The sequence below is a fragment of the Pseudomyrmex gracilis genome, unplaced genomic scaffold (assembly GCF_002006095.1).
Source record: "Pseudomyrmex gracilis isolate BER0280 unplaced genomic scaffold, ASM200609v1 scaffold_63, whole genome shotgun sequence".
Taxonomy (NCBI): Eukaryota; Metazoa; Arthropoda; class Insecta; order Hymenoptera; family Formicidae; genus Pseudomyrmex; species Pseudomyrmex gracilis.
The window spans coordinates 1-21,130 of record NW_018020647.1 but is presented as its reverse complement, the minus strand read 5'-3'; the positions used below and the strand labels follow the sequence as shown (position 1 = coordinate 21,130).

The following is a 21,130-nucleotide window of genomic DNA, read 5'->3' as shown; positions in this document are numbered from 1 at the left end:
GATAATAATTATTTAAAGAAAACTGACAAACAAAAATCAACTTGATTTATATAATATTCAATTATGTAGTCTAAGAATTTGTGTTTGATAAGTTCAAAAATGTTTTTGTAGAGATATTCTCTTGTGTTTTAATGTCACGAGTATATGATATTATATTTGATTGAAGATTAGATTTGATTTCGTAGAGTTTTATCGATAATGTTGAAAGAAAATCTGAAATATTAAATAAGGTTGGATGTGAGATTAAAAAATTCGAATCCTATTTAGATCAGAGTGTGAACGATAATTTATAATATTAACAATAAAGAATTTTTTTTATATAAAATCGTTGTATATATTTTTTACCCTCATCCCTCTACGTCTAATTGAGGTAAATTTTTTTTACGGCGAGTAGTTTTTTCTGTTGATTCACACGGTTTTAAGTGGATCTTTATCAGCTCCGGACACGCACACTTGAACAGACTTATCTCCTCCTAATATTCTTCCAAATGTCAACGCGAATGAGCACAGAAAACCGCGTTCCGAATCGGAATGGTTAGTTAATATAACGTTGATACCACGATGCACGGCGTCCAACACTTCGTGATGCAGCATCTCTCCCGTAAGATATAAGTCCGCGGACATATCTTTCAGCACCGACACGCCCGATCCAGCGCACAGTGCAACGGTCTTAATAAAACCATCTGAAATGCAAAAATAATGATATAAAATGTGACGTGTTTACAAATGTTAGAGATCGACTTTCTTAATATTTACCTGTACCGCGCGCGCGTGCCAATCTCACGTGTTCCAGTTTTGTATGCGCCTTCACTAATTCCACCGCTTTGTTAATAGATATACGATTTTTCAAGACGCACAGTCTACCCAATCCGTATTTCTCGTTGTCCGGAGATGGTTGAATTGGCTTGATGCTCTCAATGTTCTCGAGATCTTAAAATAAAAACATTTTTTTTTTTTGTTTTTTTTTTGAGTAAAGTGTGCATCAATCTTCTGAACAAGTTGATGCGTTGTGAGTAAAGGATTTTTACCGAGAGCGCACGCTAACCAATCGTTCACACCGCCATCAATAGCGTCGAAGGAAGAGTGAGGAGAGAAGACAGCGATCTTGTTTTCCAGACACCTCGCCACTATTCGTTCCTATTGCACATAAACTACAAATTATCGCAATACTTTTTTTTTTACAATATGTTAGATTATATTGCAGACCGTTACCTTCCAAGATTTAGTGGTAACAGATTTCAATGGAGCAAATATTAACGGATGATACGTGACGATTAAATCGGTTTTTAATTCAATAGCTTCGTCCATAACATCTTCAGTTAGATCATTCGTCAGTAAAATGGTGTACACATTTTTTGGTTCTGTAGGTTCTACCAGTAATCCAACATTGTCCCAGGAAGCTGCGAGCGACAAGTCCGCATACTTGACTAACGCGCTCACCACTTCTTTCAATGGCACACCGGATTTGTCTCTCGCTTCGGTACTCATTGCGCGTGTCGCTTTGTATTGTCGAATATATCCGTGTCGCAGATACGAAATCTTGTAAGATCGTAATACGATGTTATGTAATCTCTTAAACATGTATACAGCCCTAAAATAAAGACACAATTTTTGTACACAGAGTTCTCTAATAATGCGTTGCTTATTTCAATATTTCAAGAAAGTGAACTTGCAACAAATATACCGAGATCTGTAAAATTATCAAAAGATAAATTTTATTATGTATGAAACAGAAAAATGATAAATAAAGTTTGTTAGAACGTTATCGCCTGCACTCGCTAATTATAAGATATTGCGGATACACGAAAATAATTTATGAAAATTATGAACCGACGCGCATGTGAGAAATAAAACAAAAACCACCATAAAATATTTTTGTATTATTAACATTTATTTATATATTACATTTATCTTATTCCTTATAAAACCATATCTTCACCGAACTATCGTCGCTCGCGGATGCAAGTTGTCCGGGAACCACGGGATTCCACTGAACACAATTAACGTCCTGCGTATGGGCGCTCTCCATCGAACAGACCAACGTGAAAGTCGGTTGATGAGGATCGCAGTCCGCGTCTTCCTTAAATATTCGAATGATATCGTCACCGCACGCGGTCGCTAACAGACCGGTGGTCTTGCACCAGTCAATGTCGTAAACAGTTCTTGTATGATAGCCCGATAATGTGCAGACGCATTTCCAAACGGATTCATTGTTAGGCGTGGCGATGCCCGTCTCGTTACCGGGTTTGTACTCCCGCCATATTTTCACTGTCTGATCGTCGCTGCAAGTCGCGATTCGATTGCCAGTCTTGTCCCACGTAAGACTCCACACCGTAGACGTGTGTGACGACAGAGTTGCAATGCAAGACCAATCGCTGTCTGCCACGTCTTCTTTAAATATCTTTGCTGTGTTATCGTAACTGGCAGAAGCCAAGATCTCTTCGTGCGGATGCCATCTAACCTGAAATAAACATAAAAAAACTTTTTTTATGTACAACATAAAATCTGTCAGATTTGTAAATTAATAATAAGTAAAACAAGCGATTAAATTTATGACGATCTCTGAATGGACTTGCAATACTTACCTTTTTTACATCTTGAGTGTGAGCGTTAATAGCGGCAGCGCATTCATAATCATCGTCATTTACTTCCCACACCCATACAGATTTATCCCGACTGCATGTGGCAAGCAACTGACCGGAAACCGACCAACTAACACTTTTCACTTCATTCTCATGTCCCTCTAACGTTGCGTTGCAGTCAAACTGTCCTGATTTTTTGTCCCATATTGCGATGGTAGCATCAAAACTAGCCGACGCAATGTAATTTCCACAGGGAGACCAAGTTACTTCTCGAATGGATCTTGAGTGTCCCTCGGTAAGGATCATTTTTGTAACCCATTTAGATCCCTCCAATCCCCATATTGTGATTGTTTTGTCCTCACCGCAAGATGCCAGAGTGACACCCTGGGGATGCCAACAAACACTCCACACTCTGCCTCTGTGACCTGTCAGAGTTTGCTTTAGTTCCAATGTGCTCATTGTTATTTCTGCAACAATAAACTAATAAACATGAACAATCAATTAATGAAATATCATGTTTATCAAACGAATCACAATAAACAGGCATGTGAGGAGTGTTTGTTTACGTATCGAGAGCTTGTGTCACCAAAAGCATGAATAATAATTCTGTTTCTAGGTAGCATTTACAAAACAATATCATTTTGTACTCTCAGTACCGCTTTAGTAAAAAAAAAACTTGACAAATGAATTTTTTTACACGGAGCAAACACGCACGTTCTTTTCAAACTTTTTCACGCTAACCTTTTCGCAACCGTTGCGTACGGTTTTACGTACGGATATTGCTTTTAAATTGAGAGTAAGTGTAATTCTCCATCTACACACGAATAAAATAAACTTACATACGTACAAAACAACAATCGAGTCAATATTATTAATCGGCTTAAGTTATTGTTCTAAAAACAATATAATAATGAAAACATCAAACTCACCGTCCCTTGACAATAATGAAAAACGAATTAGTTACTCAATGTGTTCGTACGCATAAATTGCAACTGCACCGGTTGATAACGGCAGTATAAAAAAATCTACATACGTAGAATATTTATGAAAACGATACCCCGAACGATAGCGATCCAGTCTTCCAGTCTCCCTACATTCTAGGCTCGCGAATTTATGTACACACACATATGTTAATTGTATACTTCGTGACATTATAACCGTCTGTCGATAACTCGGCCGGCCGATCTCCAATAAAATTGAACCGTACCAAAATATCAGCTGATCGCGATAGAGAGCGTTATTGAATATAATGGCTGCGTTCGTTTTTTTTACTGGCGGTACTGAAAATCTATAGATTCGTGTCACGTATACTATAGATTTTTCAGTACCGCCAGTAAAAAACCGAACAGGGCTTATGTGTTGTGTGAAAATTCGGTCTTGAAAAAATCGAAAGAAAATTCGTGCCGCGCGCTCTGTAATTATTATTCGACATTGTTTTAAAGCCGAAGACCGAACGGGAAATAATATCGCGAGGAAACAGGTCTATTCTCGTCGATACTTTTATACGGGATATTTATTCCAGGAGCGTTTCTCGAACGACGTAACGCAGACCGTGTCTCTTTAATTTGCTCCATTTATCAATATTATTTGATTTTAATTTTTATACACGCGTACATGTTTGTGTTATTATTTATTAGTTTATTAAACTCATCTGTGTGTACACGCTTGTTTATTTCAGAATTTCGTAGCGCTTCGAACAGATTCGTGGCTACGTAACTGCGAGCTCTAACGCTATGTAGATATATTCGATAATTAGTTCGAAACGCGCTGTTCGCGAATAAGCGAAGCGCGCAATCGCTGTGACGATGCGGTCGTTGAGTTAACGTAAATGTACATACGTCATCACACTATCCCGTCGAAAAGAGGAGCGGAAGGATTCGTGTCCTGAGACAAGACTTTGGGCTTTACGCTGCGATCCTGTAAATAAATTTATCGAGCTTTTTTATCGCTAGATAAATAAAATCGGTAGAAAAAAACAAGGGGGAGTATAGAGGAAAAGAAAAAAAGAGAGAACACAAAATGATCTGAAACGAGTTTTTAGAGAGTCGTCTCCACACAATCTCTCCTCTGCTGCCACGGCGCGGAGAAAAACGTAATCGCGACTCCGAGCGCGATCGACGCGTATTCGGAGGAGACCGGCTGCTGCGAAAATCGCAGGTGCGAAAGAGAGGTGAGAGGAGAGTAGGTAGGTCGGTCGGTCGGTCGGTAGGTAGGTAGGTGTGAGAAATCCACGCGGCGTGGAAAGAGAGAAGAGAGAAGCGTTTCGCGCGACGCGGCGGCGGTCGCTTCTAAATAAATTGGAACCGGACATTTGTGAGTTTCTCGCACACACACGGGGCGCAAAGGACGCGCATACATAATCAAAAGCGAGAGAGAGAGCCGTCGCGACAGTTGGTGGGCGACGACGAGGCGACCAGGAGGCGAGGCGGCGAGAAGGTGGCGGGTGCGAGAAGTGGCCGGGAGTGTAGTGCGCGAGTAATCGCGAGCGTAACGTATCATCATCGGCGGCGGCGGCGGCGGCGGCGGCGGTACGACGACCTGCCAGAAAGAAGAGAGAGAGATACGACGACACCTGCTTGCCAACGGGGAAGCGGACGACGGTAAACGCGCGTGTATATGCGTATATACGAGTACGCACGCACGCACGCACGCATAAAACGTCGTTACGTGCTCGAAAAAAAACCGTGTGGAAAAACGTACCCTACATACACGGCCATAACTCAAACAACAGAGAGATGAAGTGATAACACAGTCGAAAATCTCGCAAGAGAGAGAGAGAGAGAGAAACAGGAGAGAACCTGCACCGCGATCATCGCGAGAGAGCCGCTTTTTTGCAAATCGCAGAAGCGCGCAAAGAAGCTTTGCTCCTCCAAAAGGAGGAGGGACGACAAGGAAAGAGACGAAGAGGAGAAACGAAACGAGGTGAGGAGGTGGTGATCTGATCTGATCTGAATCGAGTCTAGTCCGATTCACACACAGTTGTCGTTGGAGTGTACCCGCGCGATCTTATCGCGGGTTACACTCTCGTCGAGTCTCGCCGTGTCTCTCAGCGGCAGCGGAGCTAAGAGAAACACGAGCGACGATAAGAAGAACACGAGAAGGAGCGGCCAGAAACGGAGAAACGGAAGTGTGGGCAGTGCGTTGCTGCGTGCGAGAAGAAACGTAGACAAGAAAACGTAGGCAAAGCAAGGCAGCAGCGACGAGCGGAGAGCGAGGAGTTGAGGCTTGGCGCTCGGAGGAGGACCACCGGTCACTCGGTGAGATGAGTGCCAAAACTGACGTGAACAGACGAGTACTTGCGATCCAAGCGAAGAAGAAACGGCACAAGCCAAGCAAGCGTAAGGGCAAGGCGAGCAATTCACAGGGCGAGCAAGACGCGCAGAGTTCCAAAGGACAGCGGACCGGCCAGGCGACGACGACGACGACGACGACGACGGCAACGGCAACAACGGCTGCCACCGCTACCGCCGTCTCCAACAACCCCAACAACACCTACGAGTATCCGGACTTAACCCCCATGCAGCGCTCGTATGCGCGTGCGACCAGGTAACCCCCGATGTCCAATCCGGTGCAGCCGGCACGGAAGACTCTCGCGTACGCGTTTTTAACGTTGCCGCGTATCGATATTTTCGTGATATCAAACGATGACATGCAGCGGTGTCGCGCGTCCACTCTTCGTTATTTCCCATCAGACGTTCCGTACGCACGGTTGTTACGATTACGATACTTATCGCAATATGTATCGCGAATATTCGAACACACATCATAACGCGAGATGACAATCTGTCAGAGAAATCACTTCGTCACGGTCGTGTTTCGTTCGACTTTTTCATTTTTTCTTGCTGAGCTTTTGTATGTCTTCGTGCGTTGAATTTATTGTAGAAATAAGTAACAGAGAAATATTCAATTTATAATTTGTCAAGTATAATTTATGTATTACTTTAATGAAACTTTGGAGACAATACAATAGTGTATAACATTTTGTGAAATTCAGCTGAACATAATGCTGAACAAACTGCTTTTTTTTTTTGCTGTATTTTAATTATTTCTACATTTTGCGTTACAAAAGTACTCGTTAACACTCAATTTTTAGAATCACACTAATAATATCTTGTTGTTTGTGTATTTAGTTAACTGCATTAGTCACAGATCTGAATCATTTCTTAGTTCCAGCAATGAAACGATAGAAGATGACGACGAGGTGTTCAGCAGCGAGGAGGAGGAGCAGGAGGACAGCAGCGACTATTGTAAAGGCGGATATCATCCGGTGAAAATAGGAGATCTCTTTTTAAATCGTTATCATGTCACCCGCAAGCTTGGATGGGGTCATTTCTCCACCGTGTGGCTTTGTTGGGATTTGCAGGTAGGCGTTTTTTTATTTTTTTTTTTTTGACAATATTATAAGAGATGTCTTTGTTTGTCTATGTAAACACAAAAACCATACTTTAAAAACTATTCTGCAGGATAAACGTTTTGTGGCACTCAAAGTTGTAAAATCCGCCTCTCATTTCACTGAGACTGCATTGGATGAAATTAAATTATTAAAAGAAGTGCGCGATACGGATCCTAGTGATCCTAAGCGCAATAAGACCGTCCAGTTGCTCAATGACTTCAAGATCAGCGGCATTAACGGCCTGCATGTTTGCATGGTGTTTGAAGTACTCGGACATAATCTTCTTAAATTAATTATCAAGTCAAATTACAGAGGAATTCCGAGAAATAACGTTAAACGAATCATCAGACAAGTCCTTGAAGGTCTCGATTATCTCCATAATAAATGTAAGAAGATTGCGTATTAAAATTAACATTTAAAAATTTTGTATTTTAGTTTTATGCACTGTTTTTTTATAATATAATATTAAGACCCTGAAATTTTTGAAAGAATACATACCATACCCTTTTTTATTAATCATCGACTTCTAAAGAAACTTAATGTATCACATTTGAATTTCCTTTCAGGTAAAATTATTCATACCGACATTAAACCCGAAAATGTTCTCGTGTGCGTCGACGAGATTTATATACGAAAATTAGCTTGCGAAGCGACAGAATTACATTCTATGGGAGCAAAGTTGCCAGTATCCCTGATTTCCACCGCGCCGAAAGAGTTTCAAGAACCAACGCCGAATTCTAAAATGTCCAAGAACAAGAAGAAAAAATTGAAGAAGAAGGCCAAGCGTCAGAACGAACTTTTGAGGAAACAGATGGAACAGATCGAGGAGTTGGAGGAGCAAAATAAGCTCGCGAACAGCACGAGAGAGAACGGGGAAATCGAAACAAACAGTTTGGATCAAGATCTCAACACCGAGAGCATAGAGGATAACACGGAGAGCAAGGGCTCGCCCGACATCTCGGAACCGTCCGCCACTTCCTTGCACATGAACGGAGTAGATGGTCTGGCTGGTGGTGAAAAAATGCAGAATCCATCACCCGAACAGTCGGAAAAAATGGACAACGTGAGTCTGTGCGACGTGGAAAAGAGTTGCGGCGAAGGAATATTGCCGCCTGATCCTGATGACACTGATGAATGTAGCGAAGGTAAAACAATTCGTCGGAAGAAAGAACACATATCTCTATCTGTTGCGTTTACACTTCTATTTTGTTTGTTATTTATTGTCTCTTTTTGTAGGTCGTAGATCGTTAAATCCGCCTGAAAGCAAGCAACTTAAACGGGCGTCCACGTCACCTCTAGATCCTGCCATAATAGAGTGTGAGGTTGATGTAAAGATAGCGGATCTCGGTAACGCCTGTTGGGTCCACAAGAAATTCACGGACGATATCCAAACGCGTCAATACAGGTCGCTCGAAGTTCTGTTGGGTTCCGGATACGACACCTCTGCCGATATATGGTCCACCGCTTGTATGGCGTTCGAACTAGCGACCGGTGATTATCTGTTTGAACCGCACAGTGGTAAAGATTACTGCAGGTAAAAAAATTTTACAAATGTTTTTTTTTTTACATTCAAAAAATAAACCTTAAATTTGTTCTTTCGCGTCGTTATTTTGAGCGTTTGTTTCTTGTTAACGTGTTTCACAGAGACGAGGATCATCTGGCTCATATTATTGAATTGCTGGGAGAGATACCAAAACGTATTGCTCTCTCGGGAAAAAATTCCAAGATGTACTTCAACAAGAAGGGCGAACTTAAGCATATTACAGGATTGAAACCGTGGGGTTTGTACGAGGTGCTGACAGAAAAGTACGACTGGACGCCGAGCGAAGCGCGCGAATTCGCAGAGTTCCTAACACCGATGCTCGAATTCAATCCGAGCACGCGAGCCACCGCAGCCGAGTGCCTGAAGCATCCGTGGCTGCAAATCAAAAAGTGATCGCGCTTTTTTATTGTTTCATTAGTAATGTTCCCCTCAACTCTCATCCCGATTCCGCAGCCCAATTGTGACGATCATAAATCGAGAGTGTGATAGGAAGCCGAATAGCACCAGGTGCGTTTATTTCTGTACTGAAAATCGCAATTCTCAATTCACGTATGAAAGGCAAGTGCATCGTTTGAAAAAAAAAAAAAAAAAAAAAAAAAAAAAAAAAAACGCGCGCGCGCACACCACATAAAAAAAAAAAAAAATTATACACACACATAAACACAAAAGAAAACAGCTTAATATTAAGAACGAAAACAAAAATGTGACGTACATATATGTGTTGTTATATTAATCATATTTATAATACGCTAGAAGCGTACACATCCGCGTGGGGAATGTTACGAAATAGAAAAAAAAAAAAAAAAAAAAAATAATGTTCTCGAAGACTTATATAATATCACAAATATAGTGATTTGACAATATCGTGGAAGTCAGCCCCGAAGGAATCCTCCCCCCTTTTCCTGGAATGCAGCGAGCGAAGTGTCGCAAAATCCGAAAGAATCGGTAGAACGGTCTTGCAACATTCCGCTGATTTTTTTTTTATGTATGTAAAGAAGAACGACCACGCGCGTGCTTCCTAAAACGCAAATACACTTAAATCACAACCGCTGACTTATAACGTGTAATTTATACACTTGTTGAATTTTATTTTTAATTAGTGATGAAAGAACTTAAATTAAAAAAAGTTTCGATAGTACTTTATATATATACATGTATACATAATTAGTTTACAAATATTCGTGTCGCGTTCACTCGGTTTCATTTTTCGATCGATGATGAATATTCCAAGAATCGTAGGAACCCGCTCGTAGATATGTGCTGCGAAGGGGTAATCGGCAAACTCGGTAACGAGTGTTTGGTTTAAAATTAGGACTTATCGCCTTGACTCGGTTATATTTGTATACTTTTATATATCACACGCATATACACGCATAGGTCGCTGTAAATTCTTGCCAACAAACTTGTCGAGAAATTGCAACGGCACGCGTAAAAGTGGCTACTTAATTAATATTTTATGTCTACCTCAATATATACGCGCGGAGCCAGTTAGAAAATACTCTAACAAAATAGTATACAAGGAACCGCAGTCATGTGTGTAAAACAAAATAGAGAAACATTTGTATATTGTAGATAACACTCAATCCTTTGGCTGCAAACGCTGTACAAATATGGTTTTTTTTTTTTGCGATATTCGTGCGATACTCGACGGCGCAGAGCCAACATTTTGTTTGAACCGATTCGACTTAGCTGATGACAAGAGTTTTCTCAAAAACTTTTCTTTTTTGACGCCATACGAAAAATCAATTACACAATTCAATAACTGCATGTTGCGCAGCCAAAGGTTTCTAAGAGTGGGTCACACTGGATTCTTGGTATATGTAATTGAAATGAGCGTAAATTAGAATGAGACATAAATACTGAGATGTATTTTTTCATATATCTTCAAGGTGCAGATTTCTATATTATATACACGTAATTACATATGTTTGCAACATAAAATTTAAAATATTTCGAAGTTTTTCTTTTTTAATTATCTTGGAAAATAATTCATATATTGTCCAAGAATAAATAAATTTGCAAAATTTGGCAATAAAATCGCACCCAAGACAAAGAGTTATATATAATTCTATATGATAAATAATTTTCTGATCTTTTGCGGTTACATATCTATATATTTTTTGACACATTCTTATTATTTAAAAAATACACTTGTATGGAAGAAATATACATCAGTTATTAATCGTGATGTTAATTATACAGGAAATAGCTATATGAAAAAATATTACGCTGGTTGTCTTATTCTATATGTACACCTCACAATGCTGAGATGATTAATGAATATTTTTTGACTTTATTTCAAACTTGTTTTGTGTCTCGATAAATGCAAACACATCATATATACAATTACGAAAAAAAAAAAAAACAAGTATTTATAATGTGCGCGGAAAAGGTTTTGATGAATATATTGAACACACACACACACACACACACACACACAATCGTAACATACGTGTGTGAGAAATGTCTTTATATTGACTGATTACTTGAGAGCTCTCTTGTTAATTATATAATTTCTGAATTATATAATTGTCTTCTATATTTTGTGAACAAACGAGCGAAGCAGCGCGTTTCACTGAACTTTCTGCGCGTTGACAAATTCGATTTGTGCTTCCCGCAGAATGTTCGGTTTTTTTTGCTTCACACAACCTCCCAGTCTCAGATCGCATCAATAAAAAAAAAAAAACCGGTTGAAGCTTTTGTAAAATACATGGGAAAAAAATCGTCACAATGTGTATAAATATTCTGTTATACTTGCGGCCACACATCTCTTCCCGGTGTTGTACAAAAAAAAAAAAAAAGAAAAGCAAAATACTCTCGTAAAAATACATAGCTTTATGATCTATTTTTTAATATCACGTGCATGTTTATTTATTTTATTTTTAATCACTTTTAAAATAAGCAACACACACATACGCACGCGCGCGTATTATATATTTAATTAATTACGTGAGCATTTCGATATGAAATTTATAACGTAAATAATACGCCGACCGAAACCTTTTAATTCATAAATTTATAACAAAATCATGAGATGCATTTCTGCGAATTGGAAAAATTCGAAAAGCAGGCACTTGATGTTTTAAACTTTATACAATATTGGAAACAGAGCGGTACGGTCTGTATGATATTCGACGATGAGAAAGTGCCTCTTCTATAACCCGCGGTTAAAACGAAGAACGTTGCGTTTATATATGTGATTCTATTCCGGCAAAAAACTTGAGACACGCGTTCTCTACAAAAGGCGTGCAATCTAACTTCCGCATTTCCCCTGCAATCGCGCGGCTCTTTCGTGAAGCTCGTGTGTGGTACTCGATGACGGCGAATCTGTACAGTATATACTGTTGAAATCTCTTAAATAATATTGTCTCACGAAATACAGCGAGCCGAGATGAAATCCGTTGTTTCGCGAGAAAGAAGGTAGCGATCACAAATTCAATTTAATAGTCAATTTGCCTTTTAAATGTTTTTTTTTTTTTTTTACTAGTTACACTCTCTCGTGATAGAACGCTCGGAATCACTCTTCAGCTCGTGATGTCGTGTGTCGCTCTCGTGAGAGATTTTAAAAATTCACGTAGTTTTCTAGAGAGAGAGAGAGAGAGAGAGAGAGAGAGAGAGAGAGAGAGAGAGAGAGAGAGAGAGAGAGAAGAGAATCTGTAAATCTTGAAAACACATCGGTCAGAAAATCATTGATCGGAGCGCGCGCGTCAGTATAGACAAGAACAATACTTCCACTGATAATATATATATATATATATACGGCATAATACAAGGATGATTGTTAATATTATTGACGCGAGTCAGAACGTTGAATTAACGATTTTGTTAGAAGATGACGACGAATCAACATCGATCGATCGCGCTGATTACGTCGTTGAAATCAATTGAAGCTCAATATACCGCGTTGCACTGACCATAGGTAACGTTTTTTGTCTCGTATTAATATATCATATGTATATAAATGTCACACATACATATATATATTAATATCTCTATAGTGTGCTCTATACAATAAATACATAAATATATATATGTAATAAATTTATATATATATAATATATTATATATTAAACTATATATATAAATATTTGTATATATATCAATATATATACATATATATAAACGGTAACGTACGTAGGTGTGACTGCTGCTTTAAGATATATATATATATATATATGTATACATATATACGTACATAATAGTAAGTTACATACATATATATGTATATATATAAATACATACATACATAAATAAATACATACATAAATAAATACATACATAGTTAGGGGAGAATTGACAAAACATCAGTAAATTGTGTATAACTTAATATGTATGAGATATTTCCCCCTTCTCCTCTCCGACTTTTAAGCGATATAATTATAATTTTGTGCGAAGTAGGATAAAATAGACGAAAGTGAGTAAAAACAAAAAAAACCTTTAAAAAAACGAATATCCTCAGAACAGTCCGTGTCTTTTCGTTTTTTTTTGCGAAGAAAAGAAATTTCTCTCATGCGTTATATATAGGTATAAGATTCGCGCGGATGTGTATGAATGTGATCAGGAATATGCGGTCGGATAAAAAAGGGGAAATGGTGTATAAGTACACAGGGACCCAAAATTACACACTGAAATTCGCACCAGAGACTCATGTTCCAAAAAAAAAATCGGTAGATTCTAAACTGTTTTATGCGAAACAGATTTGTTTAAATCGGATATATATATATATATATAATAATCGCGCTGAGAAAATATTTCGAGAGTGTTAATCCGATATGATAATATCGATATTTATAAAATTATAATGTACCTTGGAATCGGAGCAATCAATATTATTACACTTTGCAGCTCATACACACACACACACATACACACACAAAATGTAAATTCTGAGGATCTCGAAACGTTCGTGATGTACGTGCATTTTTCGACTGAATTTTCATTAAATTGTTTCTTTCGTTTTGCCGAGAATAAACACAAATATTGATTGCTGTCTCATTCCAAAATTATATAATTGATAATTTATATGCGCATTACATTACGCGATGCTAAAGCGCACAGAGCGAAAGAGGTATGGAATCGTCGGTCGTTCCTATTTGTAATCGTTGCGGAAAAAAATCCGCTTTTGTTCAATCTTCGTGAGAGAAGAAGTACCGGAATCACAAACGACAAGTGAGGGAATGTGGCCTTGTGATTAAAAAAAAAAAAAAAAAAAAATTAATTCTCGACGAAGAAACTAATAAATGCGCGCATTGAACGTTCGAGATGTTGTGCGAATCTCTCTTCTTAATCTTATACAAATAAAATTGGCACACTGTATTGCCGGGAAACGCGATAAGAAAGAAGAGAAGGGAAGATCTCTTTGAGATGTGAGAAAAAAGGAAAAAAAAAAACAGAAAGCTTAAACACCAAGATTTATTACATATTGTAAGTTGCGACGCGCGATGTGCGCGCGAGGTAATGTAAATATTGTGAGTATATTATAAACCCGGCACAGGGTTTTATTACACCTTTTAGAAGAGAGCGGTGATTAGAAGCTAGCGGTGATGATCTGCAAACTGCGACGGAGTGGGAAAACCTCCGACCGCGAATACAGATTGTAAAATGTACAGCGATTATATATATATATCGAAATGATGGGTCTAGAGGAAGATGTAACGGGTTTGTACTTGAAAAGAAAACAAAGAAAAAAAAAATGGACGGAGAAAGAGAGGCGCGATATTAAAGTCTTTGGCCGTACGATAATTTATTAATTGTCACTCACTGATTTTTGGTACATAGTCATACCGGTCTCGTAGCGTTATAGAGAGCTATTTAAACTCTGCATGCTTAGTCCACTTGTATCGCTCGCCGGCGAGTCCCTTGCGCGTCCCCCGAGGATCCGCTGCGCGAACGTACAGGTTTTAAGGATTTGTAAAATTTATCGATAGTGGCGCGCTTAGGCGCCCGTGATAACGCGACGATCATTTTTAGAAGTTCATCGAGCCGAAACCGAGACATGCAAGTTATATTATAACGAATCGAACCTGGATGACGTGTGCGAGAAAAACGACTGGAGCGTCGGGACAGGGAGAGAGAGAGAGAGAGAGAGAGAGAGAAAGAGAGAGAGAGGGAGAGAGAGAGAGACAGGCCGTGTATCGCCGTGTGCAACCTCCTCTCTTAGACAATATCCCAGATTAGCGCGATAAAAATAATGCCCTCTTTGTCCTATTGCTGGCTGGACGCGATTGAATCGCGAGAGAGGGCCGAGGAAATCAACTTCGCTTGATTGATCCTTAATTAAATTCGCCTGATTGCGTCGCACACGAGTTGCATATGTAAGACGCGAGGTGTACAACAGAGGCATCCATTTGACACGCGTCGTTAAATTTTCTATAAATATTGTAAGCGAATTATTAATTAGAGAAAAAAGAAAACAATTTTGAAAATTTTAACTCCTTAGGTGAGAATATAGAGCTTCGAGTTGTCAGTACCATATATATATAGTTTGAGGCACGTTCACAAGCGAGCGTTTTCTTTTTTCTTTTTTTTTTTCGATTCGAGTATTTAGTTTAATAATGATGTGCTATAAGTGATAATGTATAATTCTTAATGTTGAAAAGCCGCTGAAGAAAATATTGTTTTTAATTTATTTTTTTCTTACGCAATAGATAATCGAACTGTATAGGTATTTTATTTTATTTTATTTTATTTTTTTTTCAAGCGTATCGTACACGAAGAAGTCGTGCGCATTCTTTATGAGATATTATATTATCTGTGTGAATTACCGATGTGCTGTAGTATGGAAAAGAACACCGAAACAAATCATCGCTGATCTATCGCGTTTTAACACTAAAAAATCGTCTTGTGCTCCAGTCGCTCGATGTACGACCATACGAGGCGTTAAGAACTCTAGAACATAATAAAAAACAAAAACAAAAAAAAAAAAAAANAAAAAAAAAAAAAACAAAAAAAAACTAGCGATAAAGAATTGAACGAATAAATGGATTTGATGTTTAGACGCTGCCTCCGTTATGTGCCCTGCCGCAAAAGAGTAAACAAATACCATGTACCCACCCTCCCGAGATCGATATATAATTATGAGAAATAAATTCGCAATAAAATAAAAGCTTTTCTTTCTCTTTTTTTTCTCCACTTGTCATTCGCCATAAAATAATTCAAGGAAAAAGAATTAAAAACGGACGAAAAAAACAATCGATCGATGCGAATACAAAAGCTCGATTAGGCATATCACAAATTATATCACTTTTATTGTCCCTGAATAATTTACATACAAAGTTGTGTAATGTACAGAATTGTGTTCACAATTTTTCCAAAATGTGTTTTTTTGGACGAAATGAAAATACTTTTGTTTTCGTTTTTAGTAGAGTATACGTTTAATACCTTTATACAATATCTTGTTTGTGCATTATCGTTTTCGAAGATATCGTCGCCGCCGTATAATGTAAGTTATACATTTTGCTGAAATTTCATCATTTATGATAGATCGCACCAGTTACGAGACTCGTATACGACGGGGTTAACGCTCTCTCGTGTGAGCAAAAAAAAAAAAAAAAATAAATAAAAAATAAAAACCAGATAACGCAGTCATATATAATATCCTCTTGTGAACGATATGATAATACGGAACGTAATACGGGGTCGTCAAGTGTTCACGACACAAATAATACATAAACTGTTGTTCTTCATTCAATTACTTAATAGAAAATAACAGATTTCGCTTAAATCGATGAGTAAGTCGTTGACCTAGATAAAGAGATGTGACACATGACATATCTATAAGTGGATTTCGTTGTTTTTCAATTAACTAAATAAATACAAACGTATAATTTTTTTACATAATTAGATTTTAACACATATACACACATATTAGAATTTTTTAAACAAAATTCTAAACTATTTGTACACATTTCTAATATCAGTGAAAAGATCAAATTTGTATACAAATTAAATTTTCGTTCATTTTACAAGATTATGTACAATCGTTAAATAAATTTATACATATAAATTAAGATTTTTGAAATAAGAACTACTTAACAAAGAGAGTTGAATAGATTATAATCCTTTACGATACTAATGGGAACAAATCGGGAATTTTAATCAGACCAATCCTCCACAGTTCTGTAAATTAATATCATTGTCGTGTTAATTAATATCTCTTGGCGAAATAAAAATTTATTGCCCCCATCACCATCGTCAAAGCTGATTTCGAGTAAAGCAAGCATATTTGGACGATCACACCTCCCCCGCTGCTTCGCTGAATAATAAATATATCTTATTAAAGAAACAACACACTTATAATTATTACAGCCATATGTAAAAATTAGTGACAGACAAGATGAAAGAAATCATGAATATACTGCAGTAGAGAGACAATACGACTAACGTGTTAGAAAACTTCCTCTTATACATATCTGTGTACATACTTTGTGCAAAATAACATTAATTCCATAAACTTCCTTATGCGGGTCAGTGTCATATAATTTGCTCGAAAAATATGAAAATAAGAGAGAGTTCGAATAAAATTTGCAACACTCCCGTAATATAGAAATATAATAAAGCACACATTAGTAAAGATAATATAAAATTTATGCAATTACCGTATCAATAATTAGGCAACATATATTAAGCGAATCAAGATTAAAAGATTAATTTTTTAATTAAGATTAACTCTTTATAAGTGATTATAAAATTTCTTCCCCTCTTCTCAGTTTAAATAGAACAAGATGACGTTGTGCAACTTTAATAGCGATAATTTTGTTTTTTTTTATCATCTTTTGCGGTCGGAGTTGTTCAGACACGTATAAATCTTCTGTTGTAATCGGAATTATTCATCACATATAGTAAAAAAAAAAAAAAATAAATAAATATATTATATAATATTGCTACAAAACAGTATAAATAATAAATAACAACAATACTTTTTTTTGGGATTGAACATTCCACTATAAGAAACTTAAAAAAAACTTCCTGTGCGTTTGCCAGAGACGTAACACTTTGAAATAAAAACCTAACAAATACTCATTGTATAGGACTTGAAAGATTACCGTGTCAAATCAGTGCAAACGTCATTAGAGATTAAATCTGTTATATAAACGGACAGCTGAACTAAGCTTACATTCGACCGCAAAGAAACGAAAAAATATCGCGTAGATTCAATAAATATATATATATATATATATGTATATGTATATATATCCAGGCGTTTTTCTTATAGACTACACGAAAGCACGCAGTTCAGCACACTTAAAAGGACACAGCACACATAAAATAAATTAAATACTTAATATAGACCCGTGCCTGGGATGTCCTTTTTTTCCTTTTCCTTGCGGCTGATCCTTGGCCGTGCCGGTGACATTCAGATTCAATTGCGCGGTCGATGCCGTGGTCGCCTCATCGTCCGACTCGATCGGACTGATTCTGATAGCCTGATACCACTGATTCGTCAGATCCGTCATCTGCGACTTGCAGTCCTTCAGCTCTTGCTGCGTGAACCGTCTCGTGAAGAACGGAATGAAGAACTTCAAATCCCATCTTGCGAAACCGCGTATGCGCGACTGCAAGAACGACACTTCCATTTCTTCTTCCGTGAGTTCCGACAGATGCTCGGAATCTATAGTTTGTCCCTGCGAAACAATACACACAGTTTGTTTAATAAATTATACACGCATGTAAATAAAACTCTTATACATTAAATAAAGATTTTATGTAATTATTTAAATTATTTATTTACCCATTCTCTGGTTTTACTCAATGAAACTTCCTTGTCCTTCTTCTTTCTCCTGCTGCTGTTCTTCTGCTTCTTTTCCGCTCTCAGAAATTTAAGCAGAGGCATAGTCGATCCACCGAATATCAAGGTCGTGAATAACACGATGATGAGCGTGGTCGTTATAATAACGTGGCGCGTTTCATCGCTGAAATCTAAGTGAAGCGACAATGCGTACGATATGGCGCCACGTAGGCCGCTGAACCACATGATGAACATCATTTTTCTCGTGATCTGATGCTCGCGGAAACGATTGACCAGCAAGGCAAGTGGAAAGATGTTAGCGGCTCTTCCGATCAGACACAGTATCAAGGACCAAACAACCAATGCTGGTTCAAACTGATTAAAAAAAACAACAATTTTTCTTAATTCAAGAAACTCAAATAATTTGTTAACAGGAATCAAATAAGGCCGATACGAGCCATTCGCAAGATGTTTGTGCGGAAACTATGCGTGTACATATATATATATAAATGTAACGAATTTTTTCGCAATATTTTAAAATTAGTTAAGGGGGTATCCGGGGTTTTCCATATGTGAGATGCAAATCTAGCATCCCGTATGATTTTAAGAATTGAGATTTCAATTCAAAAAATACTTGTAAAAATTTACAAGTAGAATTCGTTACATTTATATATATATATATATGTACACGCATAGTTTCCGCACAAACATCCTGCGAATGGCTCGTATCGGCCTTATTTGATTCCTGTTAACAATTTCACGAGCGTTAAGTCTTTTCAAATAATTTGGTTGTACCATACGCATGATAAACGCGCTTACTCTGTGTCTGAAGCTAAACAACGCCAATCCCAGGTATGCAAAAACACAGGTTTCAGCTATAAAAGCTAACGTTCGCATTGTTTGCTGCATCGTTATCTGCGTGACAGTCGATAGATTGAAATGCGTGTAATGTGACATAACTATTCCGTTGAACAAGATTGCCATAATTCCTGTAACAAACGTGTAAACATATATAAGGTACAAAAATTTATTTATATTATAAAACACAAATTTCTCTCTTTACGATTATCAATTAAATGTTTACCTGACAATTGTATGCCTTCCGCTAATACGTATGGAGCATACGTGAATACCAACATTATACCAAACTCCAAAGATGGATTTTTCCTTAGATCTACGTGCTTCAACAACAGCGCGCTTATCAGAGCGAATACCACACCGATGCCCGCCGAGGCGAAGAACATGAGACAAAATCGATTCAATCCGAGTATAATAGCCTCGCTGGTCGTTGCCGCGTTGTTGGATTCCAATACGGAAGTTGTCAATACGATAGAAATAGCGTCGTTTAAGATCGACTCTCCAAAAACTAACATATTCAAAACCGGATCGACATCCAAGGCGTGAAATATCGCCACCGTGGCGACGGGATCAACCGCCGATATCAGCGATCCGAAGGCGAAACTCTCAACGAAGCTTAGTTTGTACGCTACCTGCGCCAGACCTAACAAATATATCCCGGCGCCAATGACGAACGCCGATATGGCTGTTCCAAATATGGCAAATACCAAGATACTGCCGATGTTCTGAAAGAAGTTTCCTTTGTGCAGATTGTATCCTGACTCAAATATAATGGGTGGAAGTAGAACTAGGAAAAACGCCGTGGGCGAAAATGCCTCTTCTTTTCGCCAGTTTGCTATGTTCTGATGGGACATGAGATTTATAATCATACCGATCGCGGCACCTAAGAAAACTATCACTACCGATTCGGGCAGATACTGAAAATTGAACTGCAGCATCAGGTGTATCAGCAGTATGCCCAACGCTAAGACGCACAAAACGAAGAATATGGACATGGAACTGTTGTGTTCCTCCTCGGCAGAGCCTTTGTCGGGTAGAACCGGTTCCGCTGGCACGACGGTGGTCGTGCTGGTGTTGGTCGAATTGTTGTTGGCAACATCCGGGCTAGCTGACGATACCGAGATGTCTGTTGTCGCATTCTTATCGCCGATAGGAATCGGTGAAACCGTGTTGATGAGTTTGTCGGTTATCCGATCGCTCACGACACCGATGTTGTCAGGCTCTTCTGTGCGCGCAGACGTGACAGCCGGTTTCAAGGTCGTCGAACTGACACTCTGAACAACGTTGTTTGTATTGTTTGTAGGTCGCGATGTGCTCGATAATTCTGTAATACTGATATTAGCCGCGACACTCGTAGCATTCGGACTGTCTGTTGTGACAACGGGCGTGATCTTGATGTCAGTGACATTTTCGATTTTGAGGTTAACAACCTCGTCCCCGCTTGACACATGTTGCGACACATCGTACAGCAGTAAGATTCCGATGATAAGATTCCACTTGCACAATGGAAACAGATGTGATCGACACATTTTCATAATTTAACGGCAAAGACGTAGGTACTAAAAATTATTTCTAAAACACGGCAAAGCATTACTTTGCAAATAACGACAGGTACACAACGCGTCACTGAATCGCGGAATAGGCGCGGGGATCGGGGGGCAAGCGGGGCGGTTGCTCGTAGCGCCAATGAGCGCCGTGCGAACTAACTAGTAGCAATCGGTTGTCCACAACTACGTCGTGTCGATAATGTAACTGCTCTTCCCTTTGACTATATAAGTATGGACTGCTAGTTCCCCCCACTTTTCCCATTTAAGCAATGTATAAGTAGCGTAGGTAACATAGATAAGAAATAGGCACCGCCTTTGAGCCAAAAAGCGGGAAATTCAAATATAGTTCGAGAAAGTAAGTAAGGTAAAAAATGTAAATGTGAAACACAATTACTTGTACAAACAAATTTAATATAATTTAAATAGAATTTGCCATAAATAATAATAATAATAATAATAATAATATTACCATATATTAAA

At 38.2% G+C, this 21,130-nt stretch overlaps 3 protein-coding genes across 11 annotated transcripts; 1 reads left to right on the top strand and 2 right to left on the bottom strand.

The window, feature by feature from the left end:
* Positions 1–7: 7 nt before the first annotated feature.
* LOC109854330 (probable cytosolic iron-sulfur protein assembly protein Ciao1) lies at positions 8–3,822 on the bottom strand. 6 transcript variants are annotated; one of them, XM_020427304.1, is made up of 5 exons: positions 3,512–3,757; positions 1,213–1,591; positions 1,029–1,137; positions 757–930; positions 8–683 (listed from the first exon to the last, which is right to left on the bottom strand). In XM_020427304.1, exons 2-5 carry the CDS (start codon positions 1,579–1,581, stop codon positions 409–411), a joined length of 927 nt encoding a protein of 308 aa, XP_020282893.1. In that variant the 5' UTR covers positions 1,582–1,591; positions 3,512–3,757; the 3' UTR covers positions 8–408. The 6 variants fall into 6 exon arrangements, with proteins under 6 accessions (XP_020282893.1, XP_020282894.1, XP_020282891.1 ...); XM_020427305.1 differs by lacking the exon at positions 3,512–3,757 and adding an exon at positions 3,324–3,396; XM_020427302.1 differs by lacking the exons at positions 8–683; positions 757–930; positions 1,029–1,137 and adding exons at positions 1,906–2,461; positions 2,586–3,062; positions 3,324–3,396 and having other exon boundaries at positions 1,395–1,591; positions 3,512–3,822.
* A 1,253-nt stretch (positions 3,823–5,075) lies between these two features.
* LOC109854329 (SRSF protein kinase 3) lies at positions 5,076–9,127 on the top strand. Its single transcript, XM_020427299.1, has 6 exons — positions 5,076–6,128; positions 6,750–6,945; positions 7,046–7,361; positions 7,542–8,120; positions 8,212–8,509; positions 8,620–9,127. The coding sequence occupies exons 1-6, from the start codon at positions 5,845–5,847 to the stop codon at positions 8,909–8,911; spliced, it is 1,965 nt and encodes a 654-aa protein (XP_020282888.1). The 5' UTR covers positions 5,076–5,844; the 3' UTR covers positions 8,912–9,127.
* Positions 9,128–15,736: 6,609 nt separating this feature from the next.
* On the bottom strand, positions 15,737–20,712 carry LOC109854332 (sodium/hydrogen exchanger 8). 4 transcript variants are annotated; one of them, XM_020427306.1, is made up of 5 exons: positions 19,330–20,712; positions 19,065–19,234; positions 18,249–18,620; positions 17,799–18,141; positions 15,737–16,636 (listed from the first exon to the last, which is right to left on the bottom strand). In XM_020427306.1, exons 1-5 carry the CDS (start codon positions 20,636–20,638, stop codon positions 16,581–16,583), a joined length of 2,250 nt encoding a protein of 749 aa, XP_020282895.1. In that variant the 5' UTR covers positions 20,639–20,712; the 3' UTR covers positions 15,737–16,580. The 4 variants fall into 4 exon arrangements, with proteins under 4 accessions (XP_020282895.1, XP_020282896.1, XP_020282897.1 ...); XM_020427307.1 differs by having other exon boundaries at positions 17,803–18,141; XM_020427308.1 differs by having other exon boundaries at positions 17,810–18,141.
* Between the last annotated feature and the right edge of the window lie 418 nt (positions 20,713–21,130).